The sequence below is a fragment of the Silene latifolia genome, chromosome 2 (genome assembly GCF_048544455.1).
Source record: "Silene latifolia isolate original U9 population chromosome 2, ASM4854445v1, whole genome shotgun sequence".
In the NCBI taxonomy this organism is placed as follows: domain Eukaryota; kingdom Viridiplantae; phylum Streptophyta; class Magnoliopsida; order Caryophyllales; family Caryophyllaceae; genus Silene; species Silene latifolia.
Window position 1 is genome coordinate 1,970,268 of NC_133527.1, and position 19,285 is coordinate 1,989,552.

At 42.7% G+C, this 19,285-nt stretch overlaps 1 protein-coding gene across 1 annotated transcript; it reads left to right on the forward strand.

The window, feature by feature from the left end:
• The first annotated feature begins 1,991 nt into the window (after nucleotides 1-1,991).
• LOC141642001 (nudix hydrolase 16, mitochondrial) lies at nucleotides 1,992-9,553 on the forward strand. The gene is made up of 4 exons (XM_074450658.1): nucleotides 1,992-2,777; nucleotides 4,431-4,545; nucleotides 7,866-7,949; nucleotides 8,975-9,553. The coding sequence occupies exons 1-4, from the start codon at nucleotides 2,665-2,667 to the stop codon at nucleotides 9,275-9,277; spliced, it is 615 nt and encodes a 204-aa protein (XP_074306759.1). The 5' UTR covers nucleotides 1,992-2,664; the 3' UTR covers nucleotides 9,278-9,553.
• Nucleotides 9,554-19,285: the final 9,732 nt, after the last annotated feature.

The window sequence follows — 19,285 nt, forward strand, 5'->3', positions numbered from 1 at the left end:
GAACAATACTAAGATGATAAGATGCACTCCACTTCAGCCATTATCATATACGGATGTAAAAGATTTGTATTAGAAAAATTGCATCATTAGTACACTCCATAGACTTGTGCACCATAAAATATTGTCAAGCTTTATATCTTATTTATTTACTTTTAAAAAATATCGGGGCGCTATTGTACTAAAAAACGTATCATCTTGCTACGATCGACAAAACTCATCATCATAATCTAAGAGATTATAGTAAGAATATCATCTATCTCAAAAAAATTTCTAAAAAAAAAAAGTTAATTAAACAATTCCAATTCTACAATAAGAGACATACACATTTAAATTAAACACCAAAACATCTGATCAGATCGTCTAAAAAACCTATGCATATTAGTTAGACTTTAATATACAATCCATAAAATTGAAAAGATTTTCTTAAGAAGAAGATATAATTACCGACTTACCGTTAATAACATTGACATGGTAATACAGGGTAAAAACTACTGATATTATTGTTGATTTGGCAATGATTCAATACCGATGTTCATTTTCCTTCATTGTTGTTAAACTCCCGATCCGGATCGTAGGATCTTACGATTCTACGATCCAAAAAGTGGTGACCGGTCCCGATCCTAGGTAGGATCTTAATTTTGTAGGATCTTACGATTCAACGTGTGTCAAATTTTTTTAAGTAGAATCTGAACCCGATCCTACGATTATACGACCCGATCCTACATTATTAAAATTTCAATTTTTTCAGTTATTAAAATTTTATATAGAACTTTTAAGATAGAAATCTACTATAAAAGAGAATAATTAGTAGGCACATCGTAAGATAAAAGTGGTTTTTGAGATTTAAGCACGAGATTTTAACATATTTTGATAACACAATTACGTATTTTAGTTAATTTGTAGGATCTTACGATTCTACGATCCGATCCTACCGATCTGATCCTAGGAAGCTCATCGATCCAAAGTAGGATCCCGATCCTAACAACATTGTTTTCCTTCATTGTTTCCTCAAAAATCATAAAAGAGTACATAATTAGATCTCATTGCATAAAAAATATATATTCACTATGACAAATATTAACACGATGCATTAAAACAAAAATTAGTCATACTCAATTTTTGGGGAGGGGGAACATTCAAAGGATAATAATATTGATCGCAGGGTTTATATATACACTAACTAATAATAGAGTTTGATTATGTGTGCAACTAAAAAATAATAATAGAGTTTGAGTATGTGTACACTTGCTATACACTGAAGAATGATTATTAGTTTGTGATAAACGGGTGATATATTTTTATTATTATTAATTAATTTGATATAGTTACAATTATTTAGCATTATCTATATTTATTTTATTTACTGAGGTGTTTGACAAAGGTTGGAGACTCTAATATTGCTCGAAAAAAGCTTCCTTTAATAATATAGATAGATAGATAGATTATATTGAGTAGGATTAAAACTTATTTATTAAAATAAGGTTTACGGTAGATTGATAAACTATAAGTCGAGGACTGAATAAGCTCGTCATTACCTAATTGCGTATGTTTGCTTCTAGCAATAACATGAGTTTGAGAAAGAAAACAAATTTAAGAAAAAGTGCGTCATTGTTAACGACTTTGTTTTTTTTCCTCCACTTGTAGTAAATGTTTATCCGATTCGTGTCTTAGATAAACTTGACCATTTTAGCAAGCTGACCCGACTCGCTCGGCTAGTCGGTCGTCTTTTGAAGGCCCGCTTGATCTCGTACTCATGCCCAAACCTTCACAGGTCCGAACCACAATCACTGCCCAAACCTGAACAACCCATCACCATTTTTTTATGGAGGAAAATACTTGCGTCTTCCCGAGGATGTTCTCCCAACACCCAAAGACGAAAGACTAAAATGAGAATTAAATATTGTAAAATCTTACTTTGGGTGTAGGGAGGACGTCCTTCGCAAGGACGCAAGTATTTCTCTTTTAAGAAAATTATAGCTTGTCCACCCCGCACTAATCTCTCACGGGCATGTACAAAATCACCCTCCCCACAAGCTGATTCGGGGCCAACCCTGACCCCAACCAACGCACACCATGTTTCGATTTTGCCTTTTTAATTCTACCCATTCGACAAATAATTTCTTTTTTTAGAAGAAAAAAAGACTCCATAACATTTAATTTTTGAATATTGAAATAAAAAAAATCCTATTTTTTTATTTTTTTTTTCTTTCTCTCATAAAATTAATTATTGTCAACAAAATCCACCAATTTTTTTCACCTCTGAATTTCATTTCTTTTTTTTGGGAGAAAACTGAATTTCAATTTTATTTTTTTTACTGTGGGCATCAAAGATTATAACCAAAAATAAAAAAATACTTTCCTCCCTTCCTTTTATTTCTTCCCCCTTTCTCCATCTATCTCTTCCCCTTTCTGCAATGTAATTTATATTTTTAATAATCATACAAACCCTAAATTACTCGATGTATAATTGATCAAAAATCAATGAATATTGTGCAGCATTGGATGTTCAAGATCAATAATTAGGTTGAAATTATATCTGGGTTTTTCATTATTTGAATAAAGTTTGAAATTTTGATTGCAAAGATCGAATCTTTTTGGTAAATTGTAGGTGGGTTTTTTTACTTTTTAATGTCTTGGTAAAAAAAGACATGAGATTGGTAAAAAATGGGGTTAGTTGATAGGTTTGATAAAGAAGAACAAGAAGGAATGTCTGAATTGGTTGCTCGTACTGGTCGTCATCAACAACGTTATGAACATGGTTGTCGTCTTGTTGCTGGGTAATGATTATGTTTGTTTTGTTATGTTGTTTAAATTACAAATCATTGTTTTCATTGATGTAAGACGGTTTCACATTGTAAGACGGTTTTGCGCGATAATTATTGTATACTGTTTGTTCTCCCCTTGGTGCCAATTATTATTTGGAGGAATGAATTTGAATTGTAATGCTTGCTTGTTGTTTTGGGGGCAGTAGTTGAATTCATATTGTAAGACCGTCTTACCCGATAATTATTGTATAATGTTTGTTCTCCCCTTGGATGCAATTATTATTTGGAGTAGTGAAATTTGAATTGTTAGGCTTGCTTGTTGTTTTGGGGTAGTTTATGATTCATATTGTAATGATTGTCGCGTTGTTGCTGGGTAATGATGATGTTCTTCCCTTGTTTTAGTTGATTTGATTTGTACAATGTTGGTTCTATTGTTCAAATTGCAATGATTGTTTTGATTGATGTGGTTGAAGTGTAATCACAATGTTCACAAATTATAGAATAGGGTGAGACGATCCTTTTATTGGTTAAGTACTCGTAATGTTTTTGTATATGAAAGCCCCGTCTAACAATAATTATTGCATAATGTTTGTTCTCCCCTTTGCTGCAATTATTGTATGGAGCTTCAATGAAACTTGGATTATAATGTTTGCTTGTTGTTTTGGGGTAGTAGTTAAATTCATTTTGTTATGTTTCGCATCCTTGTTTTTTTAGGATTTGAGATAGAACGTGCTTGTTTTCGGTTTTTTTGGTCAAGAGTTCAATACGAGGATGTCCCTTTTTGCATCCTTGTATTTTTAGGATTTGAGATAAAACGTGCTTTTATTTCGGTTCAATACGAGGATGTCCCTTTTTGTTTCTATGATGTCTAGAAGTCAATTGATTTACCGTTGGTATAGGTTATGCTATGCAGTGATAATGCTAGATTTATGTGTTTGTGTGAGTAGGTTGCATTCAAGCATTTGTGTTGTCGGGTGAATTTGGTAATTCGTAGAGTTTGTCTATGAGTCTTGTGGCCGATGATTTTCCTCATTTGCTCTTGATCTGTTTAGATTTCGAAGTTGTATCGTCCAAACTTGCATTTGTTTACATGAGAAACTAGGAATGTGGGGAGTTTTGTATATGTTGTATTGCTGTTACTGTTGCCAGACAGAAGTTTCATGGTCACTAATGGAGTGTAGGAAGTTTTCTTCATAAGCTACATATTTAGGTTGCTCTTTTTCCTTCGTTCTCTTTTGATGACAATATGATGCAATATTGCAAAACGCATTGTACTAATCAACACTTTGACCTCTGGATTGTTTTTTATGAGGGAATTGATTATATTTTTCGTGCAGCATGATAATTTTTCATTTTTTTGTTGGGGTTGTATCCAAATCGAATATTTTAGTTGGACTTCAAATTCAGCCAGGGTTACTGCTTTGTTAAAATTTCCTCTGACTTGACATGTTTAGTAGTTAATCTATCGTGAATTAGATTTACATATAAAGAAAAGTATCACTTCCATATGGTGAGAATCTGATGCTTTTCAGAACCCTCCTGCTGGGCTTGTTTGTCATAGCTATGTGACATGGTTTCTCAATTCCTACAAGGCTCATTTCAGTCATTTGATTCGCTTTGTGAAATTTTAACATTTTGCGTTATTTATTTGGTTTGCACTTGTAGGTGTATCCCTTTTAGATATAGAAGTTCCCCTGAAGGTGATGGAGAGGAATCTGAGAAGGTTGTCGAAGTTCTTATGATCAACTCAGCTAGTGGACCAGGTCTTCTGTTTCCTAAGGTAATTGATTTTAATTGATTTTCGTGTGCTTTGAGCGGGTGTAAAACTGTTTTTCTTTATACGAAACAGCCGGCAAACCAAGATGCAATGGTTATGTTGCTCCATGTCTTTTTTTTTTCTTTACTGTCCTTTTGAACACACGTGTACTGATTTCAATATCCATAAATTTCTGTTCATCTGTTGATCTCTCAAAATTCATTTGGGTGGTGGGGTGGACAAGAAGAATTAGCATCAATGTATGACATGGTGGATTTACTTGGGCAGTGATTATATGCTGTACAAAATGGCAAGCACTGCTCATTTCAGGTAGTAGACGGATGAGTATTAACACGCATGGGGATCCTCTCCAGTACCCTAAAGCACTGGAGGGTCCTGTGATTTTCAATGGACTAGATTGCTTTGTCTTTTAAACATCCTATGGCCATATTATTTCATTCTCATTATTTAAAAAAAAAAATACAGTATCCCTTCCTCCTCATCAATGGTGATCCAAGATTGTACATGTAGCCATAACTTGCCATTATCACAATTCACAAATACCCACCCCCTGAGATCCAGATGAAAGTTACCCTACCGCAACATTTGCCGTACCGTTGCCATTTTCCGAATCGTCACACCAAAAGGCCACCGTAATCCCACACTTATTTCTACCGCTTCCGTCACAAAACCACCACTATCTACTCATAATCGGTAATCGTAATCGTCACTACCAAAGAAGTAGTTTAGGCATTTCAGAGCAGCCTTAAATTTCTGCCTTATTTGTGTTCTTCAAAGTTAATTATAAGGACAAATCACGAGATTTGATAAAAAAAAAAAAAAAGATATAAAAATTTGATAAAAGAGGTGATACTGAAGGATCACCATTGATGAGGAGAAGATGATAAAAATTCGTCGAAGTGATGGAAGGCTATAGAATTGGAAGTTGAAAAAAAGAATACAGGGAGAAATGACTAAATCTATAGAAATAATAGGAAGAATAGGATGAAGTAATCTTGGCCATTGTTTTTTCTCTTCTGCCATGTGGCTCCAGATTAGGAGATTAGGAGTGTACTGGAGGTCCAGTTATTTTTACGCACTGGAGAGGAGCTGAACTCCTTTTCATTGACACTTGACATTTGTTACTTTGAACAATTCTATGCTGGTTTATCATAAGTGAGAGTAGGGTTATTAATGATATATTTGAAACTTTTGGTAGTTTTGATTGAAAAAACTGCTTTCGATTTCAGATTGTCTCTTTTAGGTACTATGGAGTATAAAGTACTTTTTCCAAAAACAGGTTTCATTTCTGAATTAGTAAAACTGAAAATTTTTTGTATGCATCTTTGGTGTTTTGGTTACCCACCCCCCAAGTGACATAATTGCATATAACGGTATAGGTTTTTATTTCTCAATAAATGGAAACTTGATATAGATTTGTGTGTTGTCGCAACTCGCAATGCCTTTCTTTTAAACAACAGAGGTATATATGGGTTGATATTCCCGTGATCATGATCATTATCGTCGCCCTAGTGAAAGATGGTAAAAAGCGGTGCAAATTTACTGCCATTCAGACGAACTATTAGGAATATAAATACTATTAGCTGGTGTATTCTTTAATTTTCCAGTGGTTCTGTCACATATTGGTTGTTTGGAGACTGTTTTACAGGTGTCAAGTAGGCCTTTTGTTGCCTTGGTTGTTGTATAAGAATCAATCTGGTTTAGTCACTTTCTGTCGGTAGAGAGTCCCTTAATTTAAAAAGGCGCACCTCAAGTGCGCCTAAAAACGCCTCGCTGCATTTAAGGTTCACCTTTTAGAAAAGGCTCACTTAACAATACACTTTTCATATTTTTTTCTTGTAAACCTTTAATTATGCCATTTATTTTCCCCATTATTTCTAATTTTACTCCTTTTTAGATGTTAGTCAACTTGAAAACTCCTAAAAAGGATATTGTTACCCAAAATGTTATTTGGAAAATATGAATTTTATACCAAAGATACGACGCCTCGCATCTCAAAGGCACGCACCGTCACCATAGTACCATACGCCTTGTGCCTCATTGTCTCAGCCCCCTTGCACCTCTTCAAACCAAGGCAGAGACTTGGCGTCCAAGTTTCTGGTGGGCCTACATGTACAAACGTTTGGCCCTTTGGCTTGTTCCCTTTTCCTGTTCACCTGTCAAAAATGAAGTGTTTGCATGTTCTTCTATTTGTCCTTGTGTCTAGTATGCAAAATTGGCACGTGGGGAAAATGATTTTTTTTTTAGTGTTTGTATGGACTTCAAACTACATCTACATCTAGAATAGAGGTTTGCTTTGCTGAAATTAAGTCGCTGGTTTAGGTAGGAGAAAAAATAGAAGTTGCTTTTAAAATGTGCAGGTGTAATCTAGTTTCTTTGGGTTGAACGAAATTCGCCATCTTTTTTTCCGAGTGTTCTTGCTATTGATATGATTTTTGGGAGAGCTATTTTTTTAGCTTCACCTTAGGCTAAGGCAGGTTTAGATTGATCCCCAAATACATAATGCTAGAAGGGTCATAAACACTCGTGTTTTTCATCTTGGAGAAAACAGTTGGTGTCTCAAGCTCTACATTCATTTTAATAGAACTTTTTTGTTTTTTCAAACAAAAAAAGGTGTCCTTTAAGGGTTGTGAATTTGTGATGACGTAGAAAGACTCAGACCCTGTTGGAGAATTATATTTGGTCTCCGATTTTCTTTGAAAGTCGTCCTGAATGTGAAGAGAGTTGAGCGAAATGGTGTTAGTGAGGAGAAGCAATACAGAATCAAACTCTGCTATCTTGAGGTTGTGCCTTGACAATTCTTATCAATGGCAGATTTTAGTATTAAGGCTGATCCCCCTGCCCGATTTTTATGCTCATATAAACTTGGACCCCCTTTGGCCCAGTGGTTTAGTGAATATTATTTCAAAACACGCTGTCAAGGTACAACTAATATGGTCCAAGTTGTTGGTCCCCTTCTTGCTACAAGTTAAGTAAGTTGGTGATATGTGGAAGCCTGGAAGGCACTATGAACAATGTCGCTAGAATCCTGCAGTTCCATGAAACAATTGTCATACCAATCGATATTAATGCTTGTAAGAATACTGGCATGTCAGTTTTTGTCATACCAATCGATTAATAAAATGTCCTTGTAACGTCAAAAATTAAACATTATTGTTCTTTTCCACCGATGCCTGAAGCAATTAATATTAATGCTTGTAAGAATATTGGCATGTCAGTTTGTCTTAGTTTTTGGTGCTGGCAGACGAAACCATTAGACTTCTCAATTGTTTTTGTCACTTATTTACTACTCGATTTATTAATTAGTTCATGTCTAATACCAGGGGGGCTGGGAAAATGACGAAACTGTCGAGGAAGCTGCAAGGCGTGAAGCGATAGAAGAAGCCGGTGTTAAAGGTGACCTTATGGTGAGCACTTTGAACTTTTTCTTAGGAATCCCTTTTTTTCGTTATGTTTTGATTTTTAAAGCACTTGGAAGTGTGCATAACACCATAACTGCATGGAAAGTCTGGATAAATGACTTAATTGATTTTGTTTATGGCTAAGTATCTGATGGAAAGCAAATGCTTTCATGAGTGTCGTCCCCCCTTGGATTTTACTTTGGTGGTAAGTTAGTGCCAACCCGTAGGGCGTAGGGTAGTTTAAAAATTGAAACTTTAAATAGCTAGCAATCAGCAGTCGTTGATTATTTGGCATTGGTAGTTTAAAACTTCGAATAGCAAGGAATCAACCTACTACTTCTTTCTGACCTTTGAATCCCTTGATTATTTGGCTAGATTAACTAATTAAGAATAATGATTCTTTCTTATGGTGGAATCTAGAAACTTATATGAGACGGTTGTTTACGTACAATCAAGTCACTTCAGCCGTATTCTTCAATTAGTGATAACCTTTAAAGACTTGGTTATACAACCGCCTTACAGAAGACTCAAGGTTGGGTTGATGTTTTATTACGTTTGATGGATACAATACTTTGATTGAGTTATTATTATAGAATTATAGATATGATTATTCATCAAGTGCTCTAAAGATGACAAGGTCATACGTCTTTATATGCGTTTTTGCTTCTTGATTCTTTCTAAACTGAGATCAGTTCTATCAAGCGATAATTGTGTGTATGAGGTGTAAACGTCCAATTCGAGCTAGAGGTCTGATGGGTTTGAGATAGGCTAGGAAATACAAAGCTCACGTTGAGATTGATTTGATTCGATTCAATTCATTCTTCCTTTTATATTTCTCAATTTTTTCAGAAAAAGACAAAAGCTCGACTCAGATTGGGTCAAGCTTGGCTCAAGATCAGTATGGACCAAATCAGCTTTGAGGGCCAACTCCTTATTTTTTATTTTGTGATTGTGTCATGCAGTTTTTCGATTACTTAGATAAGTTAGATGGTCTAATAGTTGTGTTTTTAAAATGAATTCTCGTCCTCCAGGGCCACCTGGGTTACTACGACTTTAAGAGCAAAACCCTGCAAGATGAATTCAGCCCTGAAGGACTATGTAAGGCTGCCATGTTTGCATTGCTTGTCAAGGAGGAGCTTCAGAATTGGCCAGAACAAAGTACTCGGCAAAGGAAGTGGTTGACAATTCCTGAAGCTCGGGAATGTTGTCGGCACCCTTGGATGCGACAGGCGCTTGTAGACGGTTTCATGAAATGGCATGCTGACAAGGTGGAATCAAGCATCGCTGATAAAGATGACGGAAGTGCTACTTCACTGGGTTCATTGTCGGAATAAACGACAGAACATTCTGGAAGAGAACATTTATGTAGGATGAGTTGGACCTATTTTTACCTCTTTGTTTCCTAGTTTTGATTCTATACCTTAGGGTTGGAGCCAAAAGGCAGTTAAATGGACTGTAACTCTTTTAGGTTTATTAACCCTTTTAAGGTGTTTTTTTTTTTTACTGTTTCCCCTTGTCTTTAAGAAAGGGTTGTAATTGGCATCTTCCCTTATTTTTCTTTTGAAGTTGCAGAAAAAAAAAGCATTGGCTTTCATTTTCCACCTTTTCAATGGCCTTTTTGTTTCGACTTTAGTACTAACCGAGTTCATTTCATCATTTCATCGTTTTACCGAAAAAAAGCATGATGCTCGAGGGAATGTCGCGTACCGAAATAACTGAACAGTCCAAATCATAGACATAGACCATTTAGCAGAAGGGTCCCAACTTCATTATTTATCAATTGTTTCATTGTTTTGAAAATCGCAAGTAATTCGGGTGAAATGTTAGTAAGTTACTCGTTTCTCTGTCTCATCCATTTATTTTATGCAGAATTTCTCGTCCAAGAAAAAAAAAATCATACTTCGCCAAATTAAATGTTTGTAAACACGAGTCACCAAAGCTAAAATAATTGTAATCTCGAGTCATTAAGCTCGAATTAAGCTAGAATTAAAAATCAGAAAGCTCCATTAAACCAAAATTGACATCAAAGCGTCTTGCTTGTGACGGGTACATTTCGTCACAAGCTGAAGACGGGGTAAAATGTGACCCATTTAAGACGAAAATGTAACCATTTTACCTAAAAAGTTACCAGAACAATTTCCTAAGCTATAATAATTTGTCATTAAAATGGTGACATTTAACCCGTCTTCAGCTTGTGACGAAAAGTGTCCGTCTTCAATGAGAGAAAAGGATCCAAAAAAATAATGTAAAGCAATGATTATAGATAATTGATTTGACCTTGGAAAGTTAAGATGTAGGGCAAGCATACCGCTGAAACATGGAAGAATTGATTAAAAAAATGGTAGCTCATTTTTTAGCCTTCTCATTATTTAAACCGGTTGAGAGACGTGTAAATAATAATTTGTATTTGAGCTTAATATAAACAGTAAATTTGACAATTTTAGTTGATAGGATTATTTATAGAAGATATACACAATCAACGTCCCAATATCATCATCAATTCATCATATACCCCGGAGTCCGAATACCATAATAATAGAAATATTAGTGGGCTTTGCTTGAATTGAGGGTAAAATGGGAGGAGTGAATAGGGAAGTGATATATAAGGTGCATATTACATGTTTGTTATGAGAGTAATTATTCACCTCCCGAATCTATTACCCTCACGAAGGGGTAATACATTACCCACCATCCCCCGGGTAATGATTAAGAGAGTAAAAAGAGTAAAACATTTTCATAGTAATCATTACTCTTTGTTCCGGGTGTAATTCCAGAGCAGATGTTTGTTACCACTCGTAGCTAGTAAAACGATGTCCTTGCTTGAATCCTCCTTGCGGTCTCCTGAAACGATGAACAAACTGAGGGCTCGGCTTTGGCCGAGCGTACTCACTCCGACGCTCAAGTCAGTGAACTTAGAGAGAAGTTGTTGTAACTTGGCTAAGAGTATATTGTAGAGAGATAAGGAAGATATTACCAGATGAATAGTGGTTATTAGGTCAATTTGTGGATCCTTTCCTCAATGAAGGTTGAGGAGTATTTATAGGCATTCACCTTTTGTCACGTAGTGGCCAAGTGGCCAAGTGGCTATCGGTGAGAAGACGTTGTACCCTCGGCCGATGGACCCGTGGCGGGCTCGCCGAGGGTCTTGGATATGAGTACGCGGTTTGTGTCCCTACGGGCTAGTTCTCCTGGCCGAGACCCAGGTGACAGCCGATGGGCTCCATCGGCTAGACCGTCTAAGTCGTTGACTTTCTTTGTGGATACCCTTGACTTTGCTCAATATGTTGACTTGGTCGGCGGTGCGAGAATATGCCCCATCAATTTGCCCCCAGCGTAGTCTATGCCGTGGTATGGGCTCCGATGTATGTTGAGCGTATATTCTCGCGCAAGTATTTTTGCAAAATTTACGTATCGGCTTCTTCTGAAGCATCGGCGTGGTTCTTGTTAGGCCGTACCATATACCCCCCTCCACATGGATGCGTAAAGGGTATCCGATGTGGGAAAGAAGGTGACGCCGGCCGAGACCAGGGCCGAGAGTGCTGGTTATTTTTGATTGCCCCCGGCCGTGCTTCCCGGCTTGGTCGATTATGTGGCCGGCGGAGAGCGGTACTTAGGAACTTTGTTGAGGGAGATGAACAGCGAAGAGATGTGAATGGGCGTGTTGAATACGCTTGTAATCGTAGCATTGATTTGACATTTAACTGCATTGCGTCGATTGACATTCCGTGGTTGCATATCGACACGTGTCTCGTTCGGCCGATTGGTTGACGCTTCATGGGTCAGCCCTGATTGGTCCCTCTTCATGGGCTTTTCCCTATAAATAGGCGCTTATTCCGTGATTTTGGCCATTAGTTTCATTTCCTCAAATTTTCGAAAATTTTCTCCCAAAATCTTCATATCTCTAAACTTTCAAGGGCTTTCTTTTCTTCCAATCTTCGGTCTTCGATCCGTGAGTGTTTTTCTTTGAGGTAAACAAACAAATTTTCTTTTATTTCGTTTGTAATTTGTTGTGAACATGTCTTCTGCTGATGCTGGACCTAGTGAACCTGCGTCGGGGGGCCCTAGGTCTCCTTCTCCTGAAGTTGACCCTCAAATTTTGGAGTAATGGGAGGATGACGATTCCTATGGTGATTTTGGTGATGATTTCGGTGATGAGGTGGAAAGGCCTCGTCCTAACGAAGGGAGGCGAGATGTTATGGATCACGGCGACGCTGTAAGGTCCGTTCGACCGTGCTTGGACTCATAAGCTCGCCATTGTTCAAAGCGAGAAATTTTTCGAGGGCCATTTTTTCTTCGGTGGGGATACAAAATTGTTATCCCTGACGAGGGTCAGGCCGTCTGTTGCCCTCCACCGGGCCACACCGGCGTGTATATGCGGCATTTGGAGTATGGGCTCCGGTTTCCGTTGAATGAGCACGTTATGGCCATTATTAGAGCCATGAACGTTGCCGTTGCACAACTGCACCCGTTGGCTATGAGGACCATAATCGGCTTTGTCTGGCTCTGTCTCTTCAAGGGAGAGGCCCCAATCGGTGAATTTATTCCGCCGGCTTCACCATCTCAAACCATTTTCTGGCCGCGTCGGATGGTACAGTGTGGAGATGGAGCCGGGTTATGCCTCTGTCAACAAACTTTCTTCTTGCAAGGACTGGCAAGACCGGTGGGTGTACGTTAAGGTGCCGGATGACTATCCGCTGCCCTGCTTTTTTCCAAAGACCGAGTTAACTTGCGGTGTGAGACTCAGGCGGAGCACGATAGATGGGTTTCCCGGAAGAAGCTCAAAATGGATGCTAGCAGTGTCTATCTCCAGGAGGATGAGAGGCTGGCCATGAGGCTCTTTGAGGTGGACAAGAGTGGGGTGCCGAAAAAATGGATTCCTCCGACGCAGATCATCCTTCAGGATGAGCCGCTCTGCCATGTCGGCCTCATACCGGCCCTAGCACAGGGTGAGTGGGGTCGGTGTGAGGCCCATCGCCGCTCTTAATGCTCTTGCTCCTCGAATTTCGGTTTATTTCCTCTAAACTCTTGCTTTGTTTCTTTCGCAAACCACTTTGGAAAGGACTTGTCTGAGGATCTTCTCCAGAGAATGGGGCTGCACAAAGATGGGACCGTTGCTAACTTGCATCCCAAGGCTCTAGCCCATGACCGTAGGAAGTCGCCGAGTGATCTTATGGAGCAGCGGCTGAAGGGCTTGAGCGTGGAGGAGGCTCAGGCGAAGGTTGTTAGCGGCGTTGTGCGTCGGACGCGGAAAACAATGTCTTCGGCGGCGAGGGCGTCGACGCTTCCCAACTCCCACCCCCTCCTAAAAAGGAGTCGGTGGAGGTTGTTGATATTCCTTCTGAGGGGGACTCCGATGCGGAGGAATCTCCCCTTATCCGAAAGAGGAAGGAGGCAGCCTCTACCGTTGGCAAGGAAGTGCCTCCTCCGGCCAAGAAGGCGAAGCACGGTACCTATTCATTCCGTGGCTTAAATTTAGCCGAGTCATTGGGTGCTCCTGATGACAGGCTTCCTGACATGTCGATATACGTTGATACTGACGTCTTTATTAAATTTTTGTAGACCAGGCCGCACTGACCGCTTCTCGCTCTCGTTGGGCGGCGGTGGAGGGGACCTCTGCGCAGGTTGGTGATCAAGGCGCCACCGTCAACCCTTCATCCCAGAGGGCATCCTTCTCCCAGCGGCAGGCTGGTGGTCAAATTATTCCCGCCGTCCCTTCATCCCAGAAGGCTTCCGTCTCCCAACTCATAGAGAAAGGCACGAAGCTAATTAGGGAGCTTGCAAGGTGGAACGTGGTTACCGCTGCTCGTCTCATGGAGCAGGAGAAGGCCGTGGCTCGAGCTGTCCATGAGCGTAATGCCACTAAGCAGGTGGCTGCGTCGGCGAAGCTGGATCTCCTCAATGAGCGGAAGCTTAGGGGAGATGCTGAGAAGGCGCTCTTGGCTGAGAGAAAACTCAGGGAGGACGCTGAAAAGGAGGTCCTTGCTGAGAGGGCCAAGGCCGAGGCTGCGAAGCTGCTGGAGAAGTGTAACCATGTTCAGGGGCGTGCCGACCTCTATCTCCAGCAGAGGAACGAATCCGAGGGCCTGTTTAAGGCCCAGGCGGAGGTGATTCGGGGCAAAAAGGCCATCATCAAGCAGAAGGAGGCGGACATTGAGATGCTCCAGACTGTCATGCTCCCCAATCTGTACGCTGAATTCCGGGACTTGGCCGAAGGAGCTGCTAGGGAAGTGATCGAGGAGCTTTTCCCTCTTGATGGTTCCTTTCCGTGGGGCAGATACGACAAGCTGCTTGATGACAAGCTCGAGGCTAAGGAGAACGCTATGGTGGAGAAGGCCAAGGAGGCGGTGAGGGCGAAGATTGAGAAAGAGGCGGCCGCGGAGAAAGCAGCTCTTGCTGAGAGGGCTAAGGCGGCCAAGGAGGAAGCTGAGAGAATGAGGGCGGCTGATGACGCCGAGGCCAAAGCTGAGGCTGCTAGGAAAGCTGCTGGGTTGCCTATTGAAGAAGATACGGCTACCGTCACTGATGGTAAGCAGCACCAGGCATAGGTTGCTTGATGAGAACAAGTTTTCAGCAGATCTGCTTTAGCTCCTCACATACCATCATGTGCTGCTTGATGAGAACAAGTTTACAGCAGATCTGCTTTAGCTCCTCACACACCATCATGTGCTGCTTGATGAGAACAAGTTTACAGCAGATCTGCTTCAGCTGTTCGGGGGCCGATCATTAATCCCCTCTTCCCCGCCATCTTTTGGTGCTTCAGATGACATAATTGTAGCTTCTGCTTTTCTCCTTATACTCTGTACCGCTTTGGTAGGTTGTGTTTTGGTTTATCCCAATGGGGACGGCTGTCATCTCCGTTCTCTTTGCCTGTAAACTGTTATTATTAATAAGAGTTCGTTTCTTTTGCCTTCGGCATGGCCGAGGCCTTTACCTTATTTCTTTTGAGCGTCTCAACGGTATTTAGTGTTTCCACTTTGCCTCTGGCTTGGCCGAGGTCTTTTCTCGTTTTTGTCTGAGTCGCCCTCTTACGTTATTAATTGAGCGTCTCTTTTTGTTTGAGCCTTGGTTTGGCCGAGGCAGTTTAGAGTGTGCATCTCAACTGTTTTTACCGTTTTTAAGGCATTTTGATTTGTTTATCAACTGCGTTGGCCGCGACTGTCGCGGTGTCTCGCTTCGATGGAGATCGCTCTTTTGTCGGTACGACAAGAAGAGTCGGCGTCTGGATAGCGTGTTACGCGGCGTCTACCACTTTAAGTGATCGCCAAGCGTCTACTATTTGGGGTGACTGCCACAAAGACTACATTTCTTCATGGGGACTACCGCTCTTGTCTATGACAAAGTGTGAGTCAGCGTCGGATAGCGTGTTACGCGCGTCTACCACTTTAAGTGATCGCCAAGCGTCTACTATTTGGGGTGATCGCCACACGCTACATTTCTTCATAACGATCGCCGCTCTTGTCGAATCGACAGATGAGACGGCGTCGGCTTATAACGACCGCCGCTCTTGTCGAATCGACAAGATGAGACGGCGTCGGCTTATAACGATCGCCGCTCTTGTCGAATCGACAGAGATGAGACGGCGCGTCGGCTTATAACGATCGCCGCTCTTGTCGAATCGACAGTATGAGACGGCGTCGCTTATAACGATCGCCGCTCTTGTCGAATCGACAGATGAGACGGCGTCGGCTTCTTATAACGATCGCCGCTCTTGTCGAATCGACAGATGAGACGGCGTCGGCTTATAACGATCGCCGCTCTTGTCGAATCGACAGATGAGACGGCGTCGGCTTTATAACGATCGCCGCTCTTGTCGAATCGACAGATGAGACGGCGTCGGCTTTATAACGATGCCGCTCTTGTCGAATCGACGATGAGACGGCGTCGGCTTATAACGATCGCCGCTCTTGTCGAATCGACAGAGATGAGACGGCGTCGGCTTCTTTCTTCCTGCCAGTGATTTATGGGGAAAATGGACATCTTCATGGGAGACTTGGTTGATTTTACATTTGATATTAACATGCGTCGGGGTGCCCACAATGCCGTTTGGGCACCTCCGCGCTATACAAGGTCTATCGGTTTCCTAATGCCTCATCGAGGCGCCTGTTCCCCGTCGGCCGTCGGTTGCATCCATAAGGTCGCCCTTCGGTTGTGAGGATGAGCTTTTCCCCTTCTCCGATCGCTTCGCCACTTTGAGGGATTGCATGTTGCATCCTCCGCGGATATCCGGATGTTGACCACCTCGTCCTTCTCGTCTTTGGAGACGAGCTTATGCGCTTCCCCCGGTCCGAGACATACATTAGTGTCGGGGCCGGATGGACATCACTGCGTCGGCATCGCTTAGAGTAACTCGGCCTATTAGGGCGTTGTAGGCGGATGAGCCGTTGATGACGACGAACTCGGCTAGGACATTCTTGGCCGCATTCCCTCGCCGAACATCACCGGTAGTCCGATTGAACCCGGGGGTACCGTGCCAGCCTCGGAGAAGTCGTATAGTGGATGGGTGCGGGGGCTCAAGTCCTTGATTCTCGGCCGAGGTCATGTGTGGAGCACTCCCGAACATGATGTTCGTGTAGGCGCTGTGTCATCGGACATCTCTTCACTAGGTGGTTGGATATGTCCAAGTTGACTACGAGTGGGTCGCTGTGAGGGGCGATGACTCCCTCGTAGTCCTTCCCTCCAATAGTCATATCGGGAATGCTGGAGGCGGTGGTCGCCGCGTTGGGCACAAAGTTGATGGCCCGATACGGCTCGTTCGGTGCCGTTTGTGCCCATGAGCCGACCCACCGTTCTCGTTACCTCCGATGACTACATGGATAACTCCTATCCGTTGAAAAACGGATTTCTTATCCGAGCCGCCGGCGTCGCCTCTTCGGCCTTTGGCCACATACTTGTCGAGGCTCCCCTTCCGGATTAGCTCTTCAATGGCATTCTTCAAAGATGCCGGCTTGTCAGTGAGGTGGCCGGCGCAGCCGTGGTACTCGCAGTATTGGTTCGAGTCACCGTCTCCTTTTGGCTTGGGAGGCCGTTCCCACTTCTGGCCCTCGCTTCTGCTTAGGGCGAAGACCTTGGCGGCCGATGCGACCAGAGGGGTTTTGTCATGGTAATGCCTTTGGTAAAACATTCCCGAACTGTCGCCGGCGCCCGTCGAGCCCTGTTTCTTGGCAGATCTATCAGACCGTGACCTGTTATTGTCACGGCGTTTATCATCGGATCGTGACCTGTTATTGTCACGGCGCCTCTCATCCGGGCTATCATCCCGGCGGCTTTTCCTCTCTGAGGGCTCGGCCTCGCTGGGGCCTACCCAGGTCTTGTGGTAATCTTCCACCTTGATGGCCTGGTCGGCCATCTTCCTCGCGGCGTCTAGGCCCAGGCCCCCGTGCTTGATGAGCTCGTCTTTTAAGTTTCCCTTTGGGAGGCCCTTCATCGGTCGAAAGCCGCCGCCGGGATTGATTTCCCGAATCTGCTGGACCTTGCCGTCGAACCTCTTCATATAGCTTCGTAGAGACTCGCCCCTCCTCGCTTGATAGTTAGGAGGTCCGACGTCTCCACGACCGTCCTTTTGTTGCAAGAGTCTTGGGCTAAGAAGGCGTCCTTTAGGTCGGCAAAACAAGATATCCGAACCGTCGGGAAGCCCCTTGTACCGCTTTTGAGCCATCCCATGCGAGTTGTTGGGAAAACTCGGCACCGGACCTCATCAGTCGCTCCCATACCGACATGTAAGACTCGAAAGCCTCGGCGTGGTCGGTTGGGTCACTATCTCCTTTGTATGTGAACGCCGGCAACTTCAGCTTGGTTGGCACGGCGGTGTCTAGGACATAATCACTAAGGGGCTGTTTGACCACGTGTCGGATGACACGCGGCGACCGACTCCTCACATTCCTAGTCCGGCTTCTCTCCTCGTAGCGGGAAGGACTTCTTCTCCGGCTCGGGCTTCTTCTCCGACTCTCCTGAGTCGGGCTTCGCTGGTTCTCCCGGGGTGTGTCTCGTCGGTGATGCGGCGGCGCTGTCCTCTCCCGAGTGCGAGAAGGACTTACGTTTACCACGACCACTCTAGGCTCCTCCGGCGTCTTGGTATGGTCTGCTTCTCCCAGTGCTCCATTCAAGTTTCTTGGAGTCACGTTCTGGACCCTGGTCTCCTGGATGGCTTCCGCCGCTCGTGTCGGCGTGCCTATGTGAGCTGGTGTACTCCCACCAGGTCCAGGAGTGTCTTCGGTTTTGCTACGTCAACCACCCGTCCCATGATGGTGACCTTGGTTGGCGGACGGCGTGTGTCCGGTATTATCGGCATTCCGAATTCCGGTTGGACAACTCCGCCGGTGGAGGGTTGCACTACTCCAGAATGGTGAAATGTATCATCTTGGTGTAGCTCGGTTTCGTCGGTCACGACTACTTGTTGTTTTGACATCTTAGCTTTTTGGGTGGGTTTTTTTTTTGTTTTTGTTTTTGTTGTTTGGGAATGAATGTGACTAGCTTCTAGTGTCTCTCTCCCCACAGACGGCGCCAATTGTTCCGGGTGTAATTCCAGAGCAGATGTTTGTTACCACTCGTAGCTAGTAAAACGATGTCCTTGCTTGAATCCTCCTTGCGGTCTCCTGAAACAATGAACAAACTGAGGGCTCGGCTTTGGCCGAGCGTACTCACTCCGACGCTCAAGTCAGTGAACTTAGAGAGAAGTTGTTGTAACTTGGCTAAGAGTATATTGTAGAGAGATAAGGAAGATATTACCAGATGAATAGTGGTTATTAGGTCAATTTGTGGATCCTTTCCTCAATGAAGGTTGAGGAGTATTTATAGGCATTCACCTTTTGTCACGTAGTGGCCAAGTGGCCAAGTGGCTATCAGGTGAGAAGACCGTTGTACCCTCGGCCGATGGACCTGTGGCCAGGCTCGCCGAGGGTCTTGGATATGAGTACGCGGATTTGTGTCCCTACCGGCTAGTTCTCCTGGCCGAGACCCAGGTGACAGGCCGATGGGCTCCATCGGCTAGACTGTCTAAGTCGTTGACTTTGCTGTGGATACCCTTGACTTTGCTCAATATGTTGACTTGGTCAGCGGTGCAGAATATGCCCCATCACTCTTATATGCCAAACCTATCAACAAAGAACTCATTACCCGAGTAATTAACCTTTTCAGTAATTATCACCCAATTAAAATTTACTCCCAAATTATTCCATGGATTTCAAGCAAACCCCCAGATATGGGGGAGGGGGAATCCTGGCTCCGCCACTAAGTAGGGATACATATTGATTATCTTAAATTTAAGACATAAGGGCCTAATTCAAATTTAGCATGAATACATTATAAATTGTACTCTCTCATATTCTAGATAAGTGTCCCATTGT

Coding starts and splice junctions, on each gene's coding strand:
- LOC141642001 (XM_074450658.1), top strand. CDS start 2,665: ATGGGGTTAGTTGATAGGTTTGATAAAGAAGAACAAGAAGGAATGTCT. Junction 4,546..7,865: donor CAGGTCTTCTGTTTCCTAAG/GTAATTGATTTT, acceptor GTCTAATACCAG/GGGGGCTGGGAAAATGACGA. Junction 7,950..8,974: donor GTGTTAAAGGTGACCTTATG/GTGAGCACTTTG, acceptor CTCGTCCTCCAG/GGCCACCTGGGTTACTACGA.